The sequence below is a fragment of the Mustela putorius genome, unplaced genomic scaffold (genome assembly GCF_011764305.1).
Source record: "Mustela putorius furo isolate JIRA1106 unplaced genomic scaffold, ASM1176430v1.1 tig00000450_pilon_pilon_pilon, whole genome shotgun sequence".
Classification (NCBI taxonomy): Eukaryota; Metazoa; Chordata; class Mammalia; order Carnivora; family Mustelidae; genus Mustela; species Mustela putorius.
Window position 1 is genome coordinate 11625468 of NW_025421385.1, and position 21537 is coordinate 11647004.

At 41.6% G+C, this 21537-nt stretch overlaps 1 protein-coding gene across 1 annotated transcript in view; it reads left to right on the forward strand.

The window, feature by feature from the left end:
* NOX3 (NADPH oxidase 3) overlaps nt 1-21537 on the forward strand; it is a 64603-nt gene that overhangs the window by 36428 nt on the left and 6638 nt on the right. The window contains exons 10-12 of the mRNA XM_045080272.1: nt 1094-1253; nt 12354-12500; nt 16819-16943. Coding sequence (XP_044936207.1) covers nt 1094-1253; nt 12354-12500; nt 16819-16943 — 432 coding nt within the window. The remainder of the gene's footprint in view (nt 1-1093; nt 1254-12353; nt 12501-16818; nt 16944-21537) is intronic.

Genomic DNA, 21537 nt, shown 5'->3' on the forward strand with positions numbered 1-21537 from the left:
ATTATGAATGCGATGAGGACTCCAGAGGATAGGCACATGAGGCTATAAATTATATAAGAGGGGATTTAGCCTAGTGTAAGGGGCCCAGGACGCTTCCCCAGGGAAATGATGATTCAGATAAGACCTAATGAAAGGATAACAGTTAACCAAGTCAGGAGAGCGGAGAGAAATTAGGACAGAGTATTTTCTGGTTACTTAGGTTTTTCCATGCAAAGGCCCTGGGGCAGAAGGCTGGTGCTGTGTATTTTAGGAAATGAAAGAAAAGCCAGCGTGGAGAGCCGGTGTTGAGAAAAGGAGTAGAATCCAGGGGCTGGTCTATTCTGGACCACATTCAAGATAATCGTATTCACTCAATAAATATGCTTCACCCTTACAAAGAAAAATTTGCTAAGCAAAGACAAAACATCAGTGCCATTCTAGGCAAAAACCCAGATTTTGAGTTCGCATCATCTGAAATAACAAGTTTTAGAAATTCCATATAACTGACAAGTTATCTCAAAATCACATTTATTCCCAATGATTGGCTTCTAGACTAAAATTATATGGATGAATTAAAAAAAAAAGAATAAAAAAATAAAATTATATGAATATACTAAGAGGTGGAAATGACTAAAAACAGGAGAAGCACAGTAGCAACAGGATAGATAAGCCTTTAAGGCACTTTCTGCTTCTGCTTTATTCCTCTGATAGCAGCTGCAGAAAAGAAAAAAGAAAAGGAAAAGAAAGAGCCAAAGCCAAGGCCTCTTCCACCAGGCTTCATGATGCTTGGAGCCAAAACAAGGGTCTGAGAATTGTGAGAGCTTGCCACGTGGGAGAGGCATAAGCCCAAGTCAGAGAAGCAGGCTTTGTCCTTCCGTGAATGGCACCTGGACTGTCCCGTGTGGTCATCCCCCATCTCTATCCATAGAGATAGGCCCCCATTTCCCCCTGCTAAGTCCGTGCTCCCCAAACAGGGCACCCTCAAGGACAGAGCCAACCCCCTGCGCACCGTTGCGAACACACCCTATAAAAGGCAACGGTTGAGGATGGCTTTGTTTTCCGGAGCAGAGCGTTCTGAGTGTCACAGGACCGTGATTGCAGGTTGTGATTGCAGGCTGGCGGTGGACGGGCCGTTCGGAACCCCACTGACGGATGTATTCCACTACCCAGTGAGCGTGTGCATCGCTGCGGGAATAGGGGTCACTCCCTTCGCCTCTCTTCTGAAATCTATATGGTACAAATGTGAGTCACAAACCCAGATGAAGCTGAGCAAGGTATGGAAAAAATCATCAGTTCACACTCACATGGATTAAAAGGTTCACTATCCTTCTATCTATCATCTGCCAATTCCTGGGGAGGATTTTAATTAACTATGAGGGATAAACTCAAGGATCCTTAACTATACTTATGTTCTTAAAAATCTCCATTCAGTATTACATTTATGAGAAGGGTTGTGTCTAATCTTGTTAAAGATGACAAGACATAAATTTTATTGCTTCATTGCCATTACGAGACACGTCAGTAAAATATGGACGGGCTGCAAATGGCTTTGTGACCAGGCTACTCTTAGTGATATTAACAGGCAGCCTTTTCCTTAGTCTCTTTAGTCTGAGACTATGACTCCAAGTGTGCAATTCAGCCTCTTCCTCTCGTGGCCTCAGGGTCTTAACAGGAAGCAGAAATGCCTTAGTTGAGATTCATTGGCCACTTGCTTGGTGTTGCCAAGCTCCCAATCTTTTTTCTCAGTTCTTGAATGTTCTCTGACAAGACATCTCCACAGTTGCCTGCCTTCCTTTGTCCTACCCATAGACAGTCCATACTTTAACCTTCTGAGGAGCCGCAGGAGAAAGGGAGCCATGTTAACACTGAGTGGTGTCCATTCAGGAGGACTCTGGTTGCCAGGCAAGCCTGGTTCTGGGCCTGATTCTGCCACTTCTCTGGTTCACACTTTGGTTCTAGTTTCCTCCTCTAGCAAAAGAGTTTGCTTGATTAGATTTGTGTGTCTCTCTAACATGAGTTAGATGTGAACATTACTCATGTGCTATGGTCCTCTAAAGAGAATTCTGTGGTCAAAAGAAGCTACTACAATCCCATTCTAGAAGATTCACATCATCTATTAGCCTATTAAATAAGTTCTGTAGGAAAGAATCTCCTTCAGTTTTGTTTCAGCCATCCCTCCCAAGCTTAGTTAGCCATAGAAAATTTCTCCACCCAGAAATTATTAAGAAATAGCATTCTTTGAAACACTGGGGGCAATACCAGATCTCTAAAGTTGGGGCTCTTCCAACTAAGAAATAAGAGAAAAATCAGCTATCATTTCATGAGTTTCCAACTGACAGGTGCTTGACATACATTTTCTCGTTTGATTGTTATAACTCCCAACAACCTTATATAGTAGACAATAGCAAGCCTGCTTTTCACACACACAAAAAAAGCCCCTGAAACTTAACAAACCAAAGTGACTGCCCTAAAAATACATGGGTAATAAAAGGCAGAATGAGAATTCAAACTTAGATCCATCTGGCACTTTCCATGATATAACAAACATATGGTAGATATGACTGCCACCATTGTATTGTAGGCAGACTGAGGGATCCCTGGCCAGAGGATCCGTCTCAGCCTGATTCTACCCTCTCTAGAAGCATCATCTTGAGTGACTCAGGTCACCTCTCTGAGCTGCACAACAGAGAAAGAAGAGTCCATATCTAACAGGGAGTTTTAATACCAAAGAGGACAAATCAATAATATGATGTGTAAATAATGTAATGTAAATGTGTATAAAATGATATAAAAGTTCATTAGAGCTGCCAAAGATGTAGATAGATCACTAGTACTCCTGCTACTAATAGCTTAGATTCATCAAGCCTTGACTACCTAGCAGGCAGGATGTGAGGCATTTTATACACACTATCTCACATCATCTTTTTAAGGAACTCACCATTTTTATTCCCATTTACAGATGAGAAAACTAAATCTGATTACAAAGCTCATAGGAATGGTAGCATCGTAGTATCAAATTATTGTAATTGTTCTTTGGGATAAGTAACATCCTCAGTTTATTACTGAGGAACTCAAAACACAGCTGGCCAATAAATCGTAGAACAAGAGTTCGAATCCACTCCTCGAATGTTGACTCATCCTACTTCCTCTATACCACGATAAGTTCAACAAAGTGTCTTAGTCTGTTTGGGCTGCTTTAGCACAATACCATAGACTTGGGTTCCTTATAAACAGCAGAAACGGGATTTCTCACAGTTGCAATGCTGGGAAGTCCAAGATCAATGGACTGGCTGACTTGGTGTCTGATGAGAGCCTGCTTCCTGATTGACAAGTGACAGTCTCCCGGCTCTAACTTCCCAGAGTAGAAAGAGGTGAGGTAGCTCTTAGTAGTTTTGGTTTGGAGGGTGGGATTTGTTTTGTTTTGTTTTGTTTTTGTTTTTGGTCATCAAGAGTCAAATTTGTTGACTCACTGTTGGCAACTCAATGAAGAAAAAGTAGATACATGGGTTTAGAAGTCTGGAGTCTTTTTTACAAGGGCACTAATCCCATTCATGAGGGTTCCTCCTGTATGAACAAATCACCTCCCACATATCCCACTTCCGAGTAGTATTGCGTCAGGGATTGAATTTCAAAATACGAATTTTGGGGGACACAGACATTCAGTCTATGGTCCAATACCGGCACAACAGCTACTCTTCTGTTTATTCAGATCCCCCCTCCCAGCAATGCTTTGTTACAGTTTATGATGATTTCTCAATCCCCTAAGCATTTTCTTTCCTCTCACTGTCTGCCACGTAAAACCTATCTGCAGAGGTAGTTTCTTGCTTCATGGTTGTCCCAACACTAAAGGTCACATTACATTTCACACCTGATGGATTGTTGTCTCACTTTCATTCACGTATTCCCTCCGTGAATATCTACTGAGCACCTACTATGTTCCAGACCTTTTGATACTGACATGATAAGCCTTTCCCTCTCCTCACACCAGATTGATACCACCTCAACTTTCTCTCAATAACTGTTATCAGTGTGCCTTGATGTCATGTTCACAAAGGAACCCATTTCCCCTCATATGGCTTCTTTGCGTATCTTTATAATGAGATACACACACACACACACACACACACACACACACACACTCATAAATAGGCACACGTTGCAATTTTTGAATAAATCAATGAGTGAATAAATGTCCACGTGCCAAAATGAACAAATGGCTTCCATGTAATTTTTTTATAAAATGCTAGATTACTAAGTTTAATTCATCTTTTATTTAACCAAAAAGACTATTTGTTCAGTAATTTTATAATTCAAAGAATATGTTCCAATTATTTTACTACAAATAGGAAAAATTCTTGTAAGAACCCACGAAATTGTAAAGCCCATATAGGAACCCACAAGATCTGATGTCACCTCCTCCTTCACTGTTTCATTGTTACTTCTGGGCTCTGTTCATGAGGTTTCTCAGGCTGTTTCAAGTGGGAGGGTTAAGCAGTTACCACCAAACTATAAAACTGGGACATTGATCTCTATCGCCCCCCCAAAAACCCAAAGAATTGGAAATTTAAAAACCAATGTTTTTATAACTTGCAGAAATTGGGGACAATATTGAGTCAATATTCCACTGAAAGGTCAGAATAATGCTATATGGAAGAAAGAAAGCTAAAAGCTTAGAATCACAAAATAATTTGAGGGGTCTTAACCTTCCAGCTTTGCATATGACCCTGAATGTCAGCGTCTGTACTTAGACTGCGAAGTGATTTGTCCAAAGTCATCTAGTTGGTTAGCTACTGAGTCACAGGGAGCATGTGTTTCTAATTTCCACTTTCCAGCCTTTTTATGCAAAAAGTGAGATTTCATGCTGTTGAGAGTTTATGCTGAAAATTTCGGTTAAGACCACCTGGTTAGAGTCTGCGTGCGGGAGAAAAAGTTTAAGAAGTTTTTCTGTTTTAAAGGCACATTGTCTTTATTTGACTACAGCTATCATTAGGCTTATGTAACTAATATTTGTCAGGACCGCCTACATGTATTTGAGATGTAAATACTCTTTCCATGAAACTGTCAGCATCTATATAATTTTTAAAGTCCAGGAGAGCACAGCAATACATATTCATCCAACAAGTCCTCACAATTATGGATCTGAGCTATAGTTTTCAGATTGTTCTCTTCTGTAACAGACAAGGGGGGAAATGCAGCATAGGGGTTCAGAGCTAGAAATTTAAGCCCGAAGGGTTAACTGCAACCAGGTGGGATTTTCTCCCTCCATGCAAGACCAGTTCGCATAAAGGAATACATTTTTTACATACAAACCTGATGTTGCAAGTCCACAATTAAAAAAAAAAAGACAAAACTGCAAAGATTTCTTGGTTGCTACCATTGCGAACTACATCTCCTTACCCTTCTCCTCTGCCATGTTATTCTAGAACACTTCTAAGTAAAATGCAGGAGAATAGCCAATAGGATGCTTGCTGCTTCTCTAGGATCATGTGTAGCACTTTCTATTTGAATCTGGTGTTTAAAATTTCTTCCTAACTATCTTTTATTTTTAAAGATGGCGGGGAGGAGGGGGAGAAGTGCTTAGGAGGAAATTTCCCAAGAGGACAAAGTAAAAATAAGTAGAATGATGGCTTATGGGGGGGGAGCTGTAATATGTGAAAGGGGTATTTTCAACACAAGTACACAAGCCAAACTTCGCTTACTTGGAGGCAGAGGAGCACCCGTCGCTCACTCCTGAAGGATGAGGGAAAGGGGTGTGAGTGGTTGAGGAGTCTCTATGATGCAATTCAAAGGACACTGGTCGCTGGGGGTGCAAATGCCCCATAGCAATGAAAAACCTCCAACACCTGTCTAACGGGATGATTAATTCCACATCACACTCAATTTGTGAAAAGAGCTCTTGAAAAAAAATTAGGACAGTTTGCTTGTGCAAACTGTCAAAATGATGAATGAAATAAGTGTGTGCAAATGAGGAGGAGGGAATGGCAGGCATAAATATACTGGCTTATACATTTTAGATCCCCAAATATCACAGCCGTGTAGACAGGCTGGAGAGAACAGCCAACTAGAAGATTTGGTTCCTTTTCCTAACTGCATATGTAATCTTCAGACTATAATAAGATAGATTATAGAAAACCCAAGATAATCTCATTTCTCCATAAATTGTCTTCCTTCATCACCCCAATAATACATAACCATGATAATGGGTATTTATAGTGTGTCCCATGCAAGATGGCCTTGGGTCCTTAACCTAATATAATAAACAGATAATTCAAATAAAAAGACAGCTCAGGCCAGTGGGAACAAGGCAAAGAGGCCAAGAAAGGCAAAAATCCATACTCTACTTAAATATATTAATAAAACAAAAGAGGGCCTGCTCTCTTTTCTAATGAATGAAAAATGCACTTAATTTAATCTGTTTAGTTTGAGAAATTATTTGTTTTCCCTTTCCCTCACACTGGAGCTCTGGCTACTCCTGGAATTGATCATCTCTGCTAACCACTGACGGTGTTGTAATAAATTAAACTGGAGAACACGAGGCCACATATGCCCCTCCAGAAGACACCTGTGCACCCCCATCTTTCACTAGACACCTCAAAAGAATTCAGGCCTCACTATTGCCCTGTGGGGAGGTGACCAATATTAATAGTTTTAATACTCTGGTTTATTAACCACACAAGCCATGCAAGACCATAATGTCCTTGTAAAAGACTCAAATAAAAAATAAAATAGTCAAAGGTCTCCCTTCCTTAGCCTTCCTCCCCAAACGAACCACCACCACCACTTTGCTCTCCATTAAACAATGGAAGATGTCTCATTCCATTCTTTCTCCATGCTTTTGCGCCCATACGCATATACAGGGTGTTGTTCTATTTTTACCTGGAGATGTGGGTCGGGAAAGAGAGAGAGAAACATGCACTTTGATTTGTTTTCATTGCGCTTTATAATATGGCTTAGAGCACCTTCGGTGTCAATTCCTACTGACTGACTCCATTTTATTTGGTATCTTCAGAGTATTCCAAAGTATGGCTGTCCCCCCTCTCGATGTAATGATTTTATTATTAGTGAACATTTTGGTTGCCCATGAAGTTTTACTAACTATAATTAGAACAAACTGAGGCACCAACAAGGTCAGTCCTCCCTCATTGGGCCAAGCAGTAATATAGCCGTGAAATAATTCACTATACAAGTCTTCTAAAGAAGAAGTCTTAGAGACTAAAAATGACTGACAAAGACTGGTCTCAGTCTTACAATGGTTAACCAGAAAAATTATTTTATAATTATATTTCCTTAAAATGGGACAGGGAAGCCACATTAAAGAAGTTTCTCAATAAGGAGGAATAGTGGCTTCAAAATTTATTTGCCCTTTTATCCATCCAGGAAGACCTTCGCAACAACAACAAAAAAATAAAAACCAGGATGATAATAGCTACCATTTATTGAGGATAATAAGCATTCATTTATGTTTTCTAATCAGTCACAGTCTTTATCTTTTTGGAGAGAAAAATTCTTTTTTTTTTTGGAAAATGGTCACGATTCTCTCAGGGGAAGTCTCTATTACCCTACTTCTTTCTGTCAGTTCTGTGTGGTTTTGTACAGCATGGATATCTTAGCATACAGCATATAGTTCAGGCTGCTATAACAGAGATACTATAGACTGGGTGGTTTACACAACAAATGTTTATTTTTCACAGTTCTTGAGGCTGGAGGTCTGAGATCAGGGAGCCAGCATGGTTGGGTTTTGATGAGGCCTCTCTTTCTGGCTTGCAGATGGCCACCTTATCGCTGTGTCGTTCCTCATGTGACAGAGACAGAAAGAGCTCTGGTCTCTTTTTATTCTCAGAAGGACACTAATCCCATCATTGGAGGCCCTGTTCTCATGACCTCATCTAAATCTAATCACCTCTCAAAGGCCCACCTCCCAATGCCATCACATTGGGTTTCAACATATAAATTTGGAGATGATACAAATACTCAGTTCATAACAGTGGGGAACAGAAGGCACTGACCAGAAGAAGGCAAGGTCACAGTGCAACTCCATTGGCCTTCTCCTGCGTGGAGGCATTGGTCAAGGTCAGGGTTAACCTTGGCACCCCATAAACTGCATCTTGTATAGCATACACATATCGTGGAGTGTGCTTTGCTAGTGAAGGGGTTCCTCAGGTGGGAACACATCCTTATCGATGTTAAGGTTCCCAGACTGGTGCTGGAGATAAAGTTGGGCTTCACCTCTTCTCAGTGATCACCACCACTAATTCACAAGTGCCCAGTGGGAACACAGACCCCCAAGTAAGTCAAAGATTCCCGCTGCTGTCTCAAATGTAAATGTGTGTATTCGTTCTGTAAGCTCCTCCAAACGACAGTGAGGAGAGCAGCATTCAAAACTAACAGCTCTGAGCACTGAATGCCTGTGTCAGACCTTGTGCCAAATGCTCCCATGAACCATACTTTTCATTCTCACTCACAGGTTGCTTGCTCTGGAGGGTTATTTTCTTTGTTTGTTTATATATGCAGTGATCTAGGTTCAAGTTAAAAGAAAAAAACGTCCCCCAGTTACCCAGCTTGTAGATGGTGAAGGTGGGAGTCTAAGACAGTTTAGAGGACTCAAGGACTCACAATGTTTAATTACTCTGCCACACAGCGTCAGAAAACTGTGTCCTCATGTACAGTTTCCTTCTTTGGAGAGATTTTAGGCCATAAATAAATAGATATATAAATAAATAATTTTTTACCCCCATTCCATTCTCAGGAAATGGATTTGGGATCAAAGAAACACATGCTGTACTGTGTTTGGGGATGACTATCCAGGCCATGAGACAGGGAACATCTGTGGATTCTGCTAGTAAAATAGATGAGTAGCTTTTCTTACTTCATTTTCTGAAATTATTTCTCAAAAAGTAGCACAGGCTCATTTCCTTCTGGCCTCAGATCTCCTTGACCTTGTCCACGGGCAAGTCTGCAGAATTCTTAGAGCTGTAAGGAACATGGGGAGGAGGAGGCTGTCAGAGAACAGAGCACTGTGTGTAGCTCACACCCAGGCCCTCCGAAGTGGAGGTGGCTGAGTTTAGGACGGGTGGTCCACACCAGGAAACATGTGACCCGAAGGCCTGAAACAGGCCACACGCACATGGTGCTCCCTAAACCATTGTCCACTCCTGGAGTCATCTCCTGAAACATCTGGGACTCCATTAGATCTACAAAAACATGTGGGATGAGTCCTGTTAGAAGCAGTAACTTTGTTCCAATGAAAGTTCAGAACTTTCATCTCTTGAAGGAAGATGGCTTTCTGTTAAACCAAACTTATTCAAGTAACCTTAAGTTATTTAGGGCCTCTGATATCAGCTACAGAATTCTGGAAGCCAAGCTTTAGATAGGTAACTGATTTGGGGTTTTTTATTTTTGGACACCGAGGAGGGACGAGTGTTGGGCAGATCACAGAGGTGTAGCCTGTTGTCTGGGATATTTGTTCTACCGGCGACCAGGTCTTTCCTACTGGACGAAATGCGGAAGTGGAACTGCCCTGTCCCTTCACAGTGAGTGTCCCTCACCGTTAGGATGAAAGAGAGTCAAAGTAAATAGGCTCTTTCTCTGTTCAAAGCCTCTTTTCTTCTTTTTCTGCCTGAAGCACTTCTGAGCCTATTCAGTGTTCCTTCATTGCCTCTTGCACCAAAGCTGCCCAGTGTCACCTCTAAGTCAATTACAGAGGGAAAAACACACAAAGCCATTACAAGGAAGTAAAAAGTATAAAAGGCTTGGCAAGCCCTAAGAAGGCTGACACACTGCTAAGCCACAAGAAAGCAAGGACAGGCATGATTTCTATTTGAAAGGAGCAGGGTCAATGTGAGCAGGAAGCTGAGATGTGGGCATTTTTCAAGGAAGGATGATTGAGACTAGATCTGAAATTGACAAGTTTTCTAAAAAGTAAGTAGGGTATTGTTCCTATATGAATGTATCTGAAGCACATCTCTTAAGGAGTGGAAATAAAAGAAAATAGATCAATGATGTTTGTTCTCATCCAAATGCCACCATCAATGTTTCTAGGTAAAACAACTACCGAGAGCAGGAAGGAAGGGGAGGTGCATCAGTAAGAATGGTATTAAATTCAGTCAATAGATTTTCTGTGTCCACCGGGAGCACAGCAAGTCAAAGGGAGGGCTCAGGTTTTCAAAGAATAATTTAGATTAGGCATGATGCAAAGTGAAAAGCAAGAAGAGAGCGGTGCTAATCACCAACATTGGTTATCAAGTCAGCCTTCTAGCCTCCAGTCTCCCAGGGACTCTTCCTCCTGATCCTTCCTCAGACCCTGTCGCTCCCCTGCTCAGCACCATGAAGTGGTTTCCCAGCTCACTTAGAGTAGAAGTCAAGATGGCCCCAAACGCCATGTCCATACCTCCCAGCCTTCCCATCAGACCTCATCTCTTACTGCCCTCCCCTCCTTCACAACTTCAGCCACACTGGCCCCCTGAGTCTTCCCCAGAGATCCCATTCCTTCTGTAAGTCTCCTGCCCTAACCATGATTCCTCTGCTTCCTTTTGTCTTTGCTTAAATGTTTCCATCCCTTGACCACTTGACTCAGGATTACAGCCCTTTCCAACCTGCTCTGTGTTTCTGCATAGTACTGATGTACTCTATGTTTTACTTATTACCATCTTCCTTCTCTCTCTACATGAAGGCTCTAGGAGAACAGCAGATTTTTGCCTCTTCTGTTTGCTCTTGAAGTTCTGGAGAGGAGAACAGTCTTGACATAGAGTAAGCACTATGCTTACTCATAGAGTAAGTGTTTGCTGAGTCAATGAGTGGGTGAACACAATCACTGTACTTGTGGGGGCCCATGGGGCCTTCAGTGGAAGCAATCATTAGCTCAGATGTATGACTTCAAAGAGAAAGACACTCCTTTGGGGGGTTAACACACTTGGTGATTCTCATTTGAGCTGGGAGTAGTATTGAAAGTTCCTTCTGAGTCATAGCTGTCCAACAAATATTGGGCTCTAATTCCTTTTTTCTCCAAATTTTTATTTAAATTCTAGTTAGTTTACATATGGTATAATATTGATTTCAGGAATAGAATTTAGTGATTCATCACTTACTACAACACCAAGTGCTCAACACAACAAGGGCCCTCCTTAATGCCCTTCACCCATTTAGCACATCCACCACTCCCCCACTCCCAGGAACTCTGTTTGTTCTCTGGAGTTAAGAGTCCCTTGTGGTTTGCTTCCCTCTATTTTTCCCCCCTTCCCCTATGTTTATCTGTTTTCTTAAGAGAAAAGGTCTTATCCTCACTTGCTTTTGCTCTTAATGACTATTAATATTATAAACTCCTGTACAAACCTGGAGAAAATAGGCAAGATGTTTACCTTGAAACATATTCTGTGAATTTTTTCTCCTCATGAACTTGATCTTTAATTAAATCTCAAATATAACTTTCATCATGATTGTGAGCTTGCAGGCTGGCCGGTGGAGAGGGGAGGCAGGAGTATTCACCGTCCATTGGAGGAGATATTTCCCATTGGAGGTCAAGGCCAGCCCCGTGGTAAATCTTGTTAAGCAATAGAGAAGTCTCTTTGTGGAAGGGGTGCAGGAAAGAGTAGTAAGCAGAAAGGAATAGGAGTGTGAGAAAAATCAGGAGATTAACAGATCTTTCTCCTGTGGTTTCTTCTAGATACAATTACCTAAAACTCAAAGCACAAAAACTAAGCCTTTATTTCAGCAAACCCAGACTACTTCTTGTCACATGCCGTTTGCTAAACACAGAAAGTTAAAAAAAAAAATGTTCTTAGACATAATTTCATTATAGTAGTTGACACACAACCATAACCAACACCCGCCAGACTTATTGGACACTGACATGTCTGGCGGAGGGAAACTTCTGGCCTGTGTGTCTTGGTTCAGCAATTGCCATAATCTCCACCCTTCGAAAGTCAAAAGCCGTGATGGTGAAGTGCATTAGTGCACAAGCCTTTCGGGTCTCTGGAGAAGAGAGTTCAAATCCCAAGCTTAGGTCATGAGTAAAGATGAAGGGGGTTGGTCTAATGGTTTATCCCCCTTTGGGAGCTGTGAAAGGCACAGTTAGTTATGATTATTAACCTCGTTCAAAAGAAGCACAGCCAGGAATGTGGTGAATTGATCCTCATCCAGTGAAACTGGCAACAACCCACAGACTCCTGACTCTGAATTCACTCTGGACTTTTTCAAACACAATGTGAAATTTTTCAAAAGAAATCACAGTGTGACTGTTCCCTGGCAGAGAGAAGCATGTCATTTTGCAGAAGTGCCCATTTGAGCTCAAATAATTTAATGGAGATAAAGTAGTCTGTGATTATCAGCACATTATGAAAAGAGGGACAAATCCGTTCTCTTGTCTTCTCTCTTGACAGGTGTATTTCTACTGGATTTGCCGGGATCCGAAGGCTTTTGAGTGGTTTGCTGATCTCTTACTCTCGCTGGAAACATTTATGAGTGAGCAGGGGAAAGCTCATTTTCTGAGTTATCATATATTTCTTACTGGCTGGGATGAAAATCAGGTATTGATAAAACTCTTAGAATAATCAGTATTACAGAAGTCATCTAATAATGGAGCAAAAAGCAGAGGAACAGTGTCAATAATGAGCTCTATAGTTATCTGGTGGCATGAAAGAATTATTTGCATGTTCTTAAAAAGAAAAGAAGAGTAAAATAAACCAGGTTAGAAAGAGCTATTCAAATCATAGCAATAAAAAGAAAATTGACAGTTAACTTGTTGAGGAATAGGAAAGAAGATTGGGAAAGAAGTGGTTAATGGAAGGAAGACAATCCTAAGCATGGAAATCCAAGAACAATTAGGTCACTTAAAGTTGCATTTGTCATTTTTGTGACATCGAGTGAATATTCCCAAGCAGATGTATTGTTTTGTTTGGCTCCTGATTGGTTCTAATTCTATGCTTTGAGCTATTCAGAGCTAGCAGAAAAAAACACCCAAGTGTTTACATTCGACATTTTGTGTTAAGAAGTATATGAGCATCTACAGAAAACAATCATTATGAATACATGATTTATCTAGAGACTTCTTTCTCTTAAGACATTCTTGAAAGTGTGTGCACATATGTTCATTCACCCAAGATCAAGCGGATCGTCTGTTGTGGCACATGTTCTGCACCATATTGTATCAGTGAAATAGTAAGGTTGCGTTTACCAAAAATAATGTATATCAAAATATTGCACTAGGGTAGAATTTCAGGGTTGACAATAGTGAATGATAACGACTAAGATTTAAATCTTATTTAACTCCTTGGGGCGCCTGGGTAGCTTAGTGGCTTAAAGTCTCTGCCTTCGGCTCAGGTCGTGATCCCAGAGTCCTGAGATCAAGCCCTGCATCAGGCTCCCTGCTGAGCAGAGATTCCTCCTCTCTATCTATCCTGACTCTCTATCTCTGCCTCCTCTCTATCTCTGCCTGCCTCTCTGCCTACTTGTGATCTCTGTCTGTCAAATAAATACATAAAATCTTTTTTTAAATAAATAAATAAATCTTATTTAACTCCTCAAATATGGAAGCTAACAATGAAGTGATCACTAGATTTATGAAATGTACATTGATCCTCTTGATATTTACTTTAAGGAAAGTATAGTCTGAGCCAAGATTTGCATTAATCACCAAATTCACAAATGAAAGTGTTCCTGAGTATGGTTACTCCTGCTCTCTCCCTGCCTCTCAGAAACACACACACACACACACACACACACACACACACAGGCTTACAGGACACAGCTGAAATTTGACTCTGTACCTTTGGGTAAGACTTAGCTTAAAATTCAGTAGCTAAATGAATTTTTAGGGTCTTATTTGCCATTGGTCTTAAATATGTATTCCTTTGGGATAATTTCCTTTGGGAAGTATAGGTTCCTTCGGAAGGAGGCTTAAAACATCTTAATGAATAAAATAGTGTTAAGTATGTTTTCCAAACAAACATTTCCCTTATTCAAACAGGATTTTTAACTAATGATCCATTGGATGAAGTACAAATACAGCCTTTGTTTGTTTTGTTTGTTTGTTTGTTTGTTTGCTTTCAAGTACTGTACTTGCTCTTCCTTGTGCCCATCTCTGAATTCCCAGTCATTTGGGAGTTTTGAGACCTGAGGCCTTGTTTGATTTCATGACAATACAACTCTGCCCCATCATATCTCTGCCCCTTCTCAAAGTATGCTTTATGGTAGACTTCTTCAACAATAGAAATAAATTAAAATAGACATGTACTTAAATTTTTGTCATGACACATTGAAACTCTTTAGATGCTCAAATTCCAGGAAAAAATAATTGGTGCATTCTGTCAGCGAGGAATCAAAAGGCTGCTTTAGAAATAGCCAATTGTTAAACTGAATTCAATAATCTCAACGTGGCAGAATGACAAGAACAGAAGGGACAGATGGAAAAGGTATTATGAAGGGCAAATCAACAGGGTTTGGAGATTAATTGAACACTGGGCTGAGAAATATGGAACGAATAGAATTCCAAATGTTTGAATATCACTGATGGGTAGTTTGACAGTACCACTAACATAAGTAGAAAAGAGCCCTTTTTTTTCTATTAAATAATGCCCGAACTTCTCCTCAAGGACGTTAAGGCCCTTCCTGACTGACCGTAACCCACTCGTTCTGTTGTGTTTCCTCATACCCCTCTTGTTCAAGAGCTACCAGACAAGCCTTGTGTTCGCATCCTTCATGTCTTCCCTCTCTGTTCCCTCTCCCTGACAGCCACTTAACATCCTCTGTCCTCCCCACTGTCTAGACATGGAATGGTTCTTCAAAGACCTGGCCATCCCCAATTCTCTTAGTCAAAAGTACTTGGGGCTTCTGTGGGGTAATTTGTCTCGTCCTCCAAGAGCACTTTCTTTCCATATCTAGTAAAGAAGGATTCTGGTCTGACTTATGTCATTGACATTGTGCACGTAGGCTTGATGACCAGTTCCTCACCAAGCAGAGGGCTTCTCTCTTTCTTTTTGTACTGCTCACCCGTAGTACCCTGCCTGCATTTAGGAATTGCTCAATAGTTGTATGTGGAAGGAAGTTGAATCACACTTTACTTGAAGTTTCATTTGAGCTATGATGATCAATTTGAAGAAACAGAAAAAAAAATATATGTAAAAATATGCTTGGGGAGTTCAAAATATGCTGCCAGGATTCTACTTGGGCAGGAAGATGAGGGCAGAGGGAGAAAGTTGGTAGTCATCTTTGTAGATGATGCTCATTGGAACCATGAAAATGGGGAGTAATAGCCCAAAAGGGACTGGAGACTGGGAAAGCAGCTGCGTTGTGAGACAGGAGAAGATCATAGGAAAACAAATCTGACATTTTGTCCTGGAATGAAGAGTCAGAGAAAGAAGTAGAAGAAACAGGATTTTATAATGCATAAAAAATTAAGGAGAAGCAATGTTCAGCCATGTGATTGGCGGAGAAACCAAGGAGAATAGGCCTGCGCTGGTCATTAGGTTTGGCACTAAGTCAAAAGTAAATTGGCTGCCTCTGCCTTCTTCTTTGCCCACAGCTGAAACCAGCAGACTGTATGGCCCCAGCCAATCCTACTGTTAAGCAAGAGGTGCTGTGGGGCTGCAAGAGGGCTGCTCTAATCTGGAGACTGACACAAGTCTGACCTTGACTTCCAGTTCTGATAACAGCTTCTACCACTTTTCAAGGCTCAATCCTCAACTACCACCTGACTTCCTATTCCCGAGCTCTTGTCTCCTACTTCATCATGCTTCCTTCTCTGTCTTGATAAACCTGCCCAAGAAGAGGATCCTGCCATCCTCTTACTGTTGCTCCCTCTCCTGGAGTCCCCTACTCCCAAACTCCATTCCAAAAGGATCCCTGTCACCTGGGATCAGGCCTGCCTGCTGGCAACTTCCTGCAGCCCAGGCTTCTGCAACTCCACCACTGTCCACCATCACTGACTGGTCTGTTGGGGGTCTCACCTGGGGTAACGGTTGGCCCAGCAGGGTTATTAGCCAAATTGCTCAGGAGCAGGAGGAGTCAGAGGACATGAGCAAATGGAGCACCAAAAAGTGTGAAACGCATGAACACAAGAGCGGTGGGGTGTCAAGGAGGTGTGCACAGAAGACACAAATCCCAGGAGGTAAGAAGGAAAGCAGCTACCAGGATTCAGCAACTTGAAATATCATCAGGAGGCAGTGCTATGCCCTAGGCTGTCATTTATTGACCACTACTTACCTGATGCCTGTGCACTCTTAGATAAATTGAAGGCAAATGGTTGGTCATGGAGCTCCAACCCTGCCCCTCTCTGTGCTTGGCCACAAGAGTCTGTCTGTCAGACTCTGCCTCCTCCCAGCACTAGAACCTGGACAGTACACTTCAGATTGTTTCAACCCACTAGGCAGAACGGATTATAAGATCCAGCTGCTTCCTGAATGGTTCCTATCATTCTAATCTGGCAGTGCCCTTCTCAAATCCCTAAGGTTTAATACTAAGTGAATGGGGACAGAGGCAGAGATTAATTTCTGAGGCGTTTGGCAGAAGAAAAGGTAGTAGCTTAATGCTTCCTTTCCCTTAACCATACTTACGGTACTATGCTCATCAGGAATCAAGAAAATTCCTCCCAGGTTCACGTTATTGTACCTTACCCAGGTGTACATCAAACCCTTTGTTTCAGTAGTGCCCAAGGTGGAATACAAAGATAAATGAGATGGGATGTCTATCCCAAAATGCAAAATCAGTGATTTCTGATACTAAGGATACTAGCCACATGAGAGATTTTTTTTGAGTATTCAAGCTACAAATGAACATAATTATTTGATCTTTTATGGAGAAGGAGTTTCCTGGTGTTTTTTTCTAAATATGTCACCATTTTTATTTTAGGCTGTTCACATTGCTTTACACTGGGATGAAAGTACCGATGTGATCACGGGATTAAAGCAGAAAACGTTCTACGGAAGACCTAACTGGAACAACGAGTTCCGACAGATGGCCTATGCTCACCCCGGGTAAGGCGCTCTCTTCCCTCTGCCTGTGAGAGCCTCCCTGGAGGTTGGTGCTGAGGTGGGAAAGTCTAGGGCATGAGCTCCTCAGTTTGTAGTAGGGGGCACCTTGTTCAGGGAGAAAATAACCTTAGAAAGGGTGGTCATGGAGTTTTCCAGAAACCACAGACCTCTGCTTAACTGGATTTCAACATCTGACAATTAGCAGTTGTGCTGAAATGTTTCACACTTAAATTCAATCGAAGATGGTATCTCCTTTTTTTTTTTTAAGACGGTATTTCTTTTTTTTTTTTAAAGATTATTTATTTATTTATTTGACAGAGAGAGATCACAAGTAGGCAGAGAGGCAGGCAGAGAGAGAGGAGGAAGCAGGCTCCCTGCTGAGCAGAGAGCCCGATGCGGGACTCGATCCCAGGACCCTGAGATCATGACCCGAGCCGAAGGCATTGGCTTAACCCACTGAGCCACCCAGGTTCCCAAGATGGTATTTCTTAAACTACCTAGGTCTTGAAGAAATGTTCAGTGAATACAGTTGATCGCAACTTACCCAAGTGGAGAATTCACTTATGCCCAACTGTAAACGGTATCTCGCATGTTCAGCAAAGCACAAGAAAAGTGCTCTAAGACCAAGCAGAGACTTAATGTGGCGATTAAAGACCCAGGATCTGGAGCCTAAGTGCTTGGGTGTAAATCCTGGTTCCACCATAACTACCTGCTTGCTTTGGACAGGTTATGTACCCTGCCACTGACTTAGTCTCGATCTCTGTAAGCTGCACTTTAAATAACAGTGCGCCCCTCCCAGGCTTCTGTGAGGACTAACTGTTGTGAAAACATGGAAAGTGCTTAAAACAGTGCTTTGAATTCATAAAGATTAGCTGCTGCTGTTATCATTATTATTACTATTATTATATCACTTGTTATTATATCATTATCATGATATAATAAACTTTGATGTAGAGGAGGAAGAGCATTTGTTCTGGGACCACAAGACAGTAGTGAAGGCTGTGCTTTCTAATCCTAGAAGTTACTGGCTATGTGACCCTAGACAAGATAGCTTGTTTGAGATTGGGGGCCCTATTGTAAAACATGAATGATACCTTGTGGCCACAGTGTTGTTTTCATAATGCAAAAAATACATAACTTGGTCAAGTGCAAAGCACTAATGCCAATAATTATCACTCTTATTCTATGTCCCCTAACTCTGTCTCTGTTTTGAATCCCCATCACCTATGGCTCTTAAAAGTTGGTAGGTTCTAATATTGTCCTTATTTAAAGAATAGTTTCCATATTTGAGGAAAGGCCAAGGAAATGAGGAAGTATGCCACATAGATAACTGGAAAGAGCAGAAGAACAGCATGTGCCAAGATCCTGAGACAGCAGACACTGTTCCTTGCATGATCCAGGAGGCCAGTGAGGTTGGAACAGATTGGGTAAGAGGAAGAGTGGCAGAAGGCGTATAGGATAGATAACTTAGGGGACAGTTACAGACCATTCTAAGGCTTTGGATTTTATTCTGAGAGAGGAAGCCACTCAAACTCAAAGGTTTAAGCATAAAAGTGACATGATCTGTCTTATATTTAATGAGATTACCTCTGGCTGTAGTGAGAGAATAAATTATAAGTGCCCTAGGACAGAAGTGGAGAGGCCCAGAAGAGGTGAACAGTGTTCTGGCTTGGATTAAGAGCAGCGCAGGTGCTGAGAGGCAACTGGATGCCAGTGTTTTGTGAAGGCAGAGCTGACATGGCTTGTTGATGGATGAGATGGGAGTCTGGCACGACCCAAGCTAGAATGGACTTGTGCTTGTTAATTTGGAGATGACTAAGAGGAGCAGGCACAGGATATCAAGAATTCGGTTTTTTGACGTGTTTATTGCGATGCCTATTATACATTCAAGCAGAGGTGTCGAGCAAGCAGGTAAATATGAGTCAGGAGTCAGAGGAGTTCAGGCTGGAGATGGACACCTGGGAGATGTTAGATGTGAACTGTATTAGAACGAGGAAACTGGACGAGATAGACAAAGAAGCCAATTCGGATGGACAGAAGTTCAAAGGACCACCATATCTGGAGGAAAGGAAACATACTCTCTGTTTTCAGGTCACAGAGTTTAATATAAATTACTTCTAGCTATCAGATTAATCATGTCACTTACATCTTTTCTTCTGACATTTCTTTTCTCTTCTGTCCACCTTATCAGTATTGAACCACTACAAGCAAATTAAAATCTACTAGGGTCTTTCTAATTCCCTGTTCCCATCACTCCCAGAAGTTCTGGTGCTGCTGCTTTGTGGACTGTCATCAGGGTCCTTGTACCCTGAAACCTTCCATCATTCCCTTGCATGCTTTTTGCCCTATGGAATACTCTTCTGGTGAATATTAATCATCTTTTGGTCAGTTTGGCTGCCCTTTTCCTCCATTTTTCTAGTACTGTTTTTGTGCTAGAACTATTCCACTTTCTTTTTTATTCCTCGTCACTAAATTTTTGAGACCTCCTTAGACCAGCTGTTTGAAGGAGGTATGGTGAGGAGGGGCATGTGGAAGGAGTGGACAAGTCCAAGCTTTATAACCTGTGCAGTTCCAGCCCTGTGAGACCCCCAGCCAACCCTGTATGCCCTGTGCTGTGTGGCCGCCTGCCTGAGAACCCCCAGACCCAAACCGAGAGCACTCACTGCAGAGGTTCTGGATTCCTGAGCACACCGTGCCTGCATCAGCTCAGGAATGAATTCGTTGGAAGCAGTGGAAACCTTCTCTTGACCTTGAATTGTCCTGAGAGTAAAGAATTTCCAACGAGAGGCCAAGTAAAGCATAACCTTTAACTTCAGGGATAAGGGAGAGAGGGAGTGGACCAACTGTGCTGTTACTTCCATCCCCAGGCTCAGCTCAGGCTCAGATGACCTATGAGAGCCAGACCAGCCCATGGCAAGTGGCCTTGGGACTCTCCAAGCACCATTTCTGAAACCTGCTGACACCACTTTGTTTCTTGCCTCGTTTCTTGCTGATCCTTGGCCTAGAATCCAGTTCCAGTGTCCCATCTTCTCTCTAAATGGGGTGCTTTGAACCCATCCAACTACCAGAGCCTCAAAATCTGGTTCCCTTGTGCTACCTGCTCAACATCCAGTCCCGACTCCTAGACACCTAGCCTTCTCTGAACCTTGAAGTCACCAATCTTCATCTCCTACCCATGGGGTACTTATCCAGGGGCAAAGGCTGCATCATTTTATTGGTGAGTTCCTTAAAAAGATGGTGGATGGAGAACTAACAAAATATTACAAGCTCATATGTTACAACCACGACTAAGGTTTTCTTTGTTGGTATTTCTTCTTTTGGGGAAAAAAAGAAAAACTACTCATCTGATTAATGTTTTCACACTTAGTTTTCAGTTATAGCGTGAATGTTCCCACTTGCAGGCTTTTGACAGGGACACATACATCTTTATTTTGAGTTCTTATAGGTAAGACCATTTTTTGTTAAGAATTGCACCTTATTGACGAATCACATTATATTTGTTTATTTCTGTTACACGTGAAGTTGGTGGTCCAGTGGGGAAGGCCTTTTAAACCAAACCATTTAATGATCCTTTCCTCGGAAAGCTGTGAGCCAGAAACAGCACCAGGAGACCAAGAGCAGAGCTGAGTTTGCATTAACACTGCCCGAGCCGTCGTATTGGGTAGTGGCTTGGAAGTGTGTGTCCAAGCATGCCCAGAATGAGGAGTAGGAAACAGTTTGAAGGCAGGAAAACCACAGAGTTGTCACTTTTCTTGTTGCCCTTGTGAAGAGTGTGCTCATTCCTGTTCAGAAGCTGTAATCAAAACTTAGTATGTAAATGTACTTAAAACCCAATTGAGCTTTTCAGCACTTTAACTATGTAAACTCTTCCTGATGGATGACTTCATCTCCCCCAAAGTTAAAGACACCCCCTAAGCTTGTCACCAAATCAATCCTCTACAGCATACTTCCAAGCCCCCCAATTTTAAAAATAGCTCATTTGTAACAGCCTTAGACAATGGAATATAACTTGTTATATAGCTCCAACTATCAATGAAATTAATGTTAAGATACATGTATGCAAAGATCAATGATCATTTCTTCCCTGGAATGCCCGATTTTTGGTAAGACAAGTCACCAGTAGAGAACTTAGCACCACCCCCTTCCAAAAGACTTTTAAAATGACCTCCTTAAAATAATTCTGTTTTCTGCTGTGTAAAAGAAGATTTATGTTTAATGAAGCTTTTAATGAAGAAATCTCAGAAAGAGAATGCCAATAAAATCTAATTTTTAAACAAGAAAATCTAATTTTGAGAAGTATTTCAATATCCTGGCCTTTGTCCAGATATAAATGAAACACACAATCCAATTATTGTTCCGCACAAAGGACAAAGTAACATTAATTTTCCTCAAGATGGTTATTAAAGAGATAAACAGTATGTTTTTCCTTAATTATGTCAAGGATATGTTTGTTCCCAAGCCTACTTGGCTATTCTTACAAGATAGGTCTTTCCTGTCATTAGCTCATATCTTTTGGCAAAGATGGGTCCGAAAGAATTGGTGGATTTGTTAGTGGCCTCAGAAAAGGTTCTTTGTTCTTGAGGGCCTTTGAAGTACG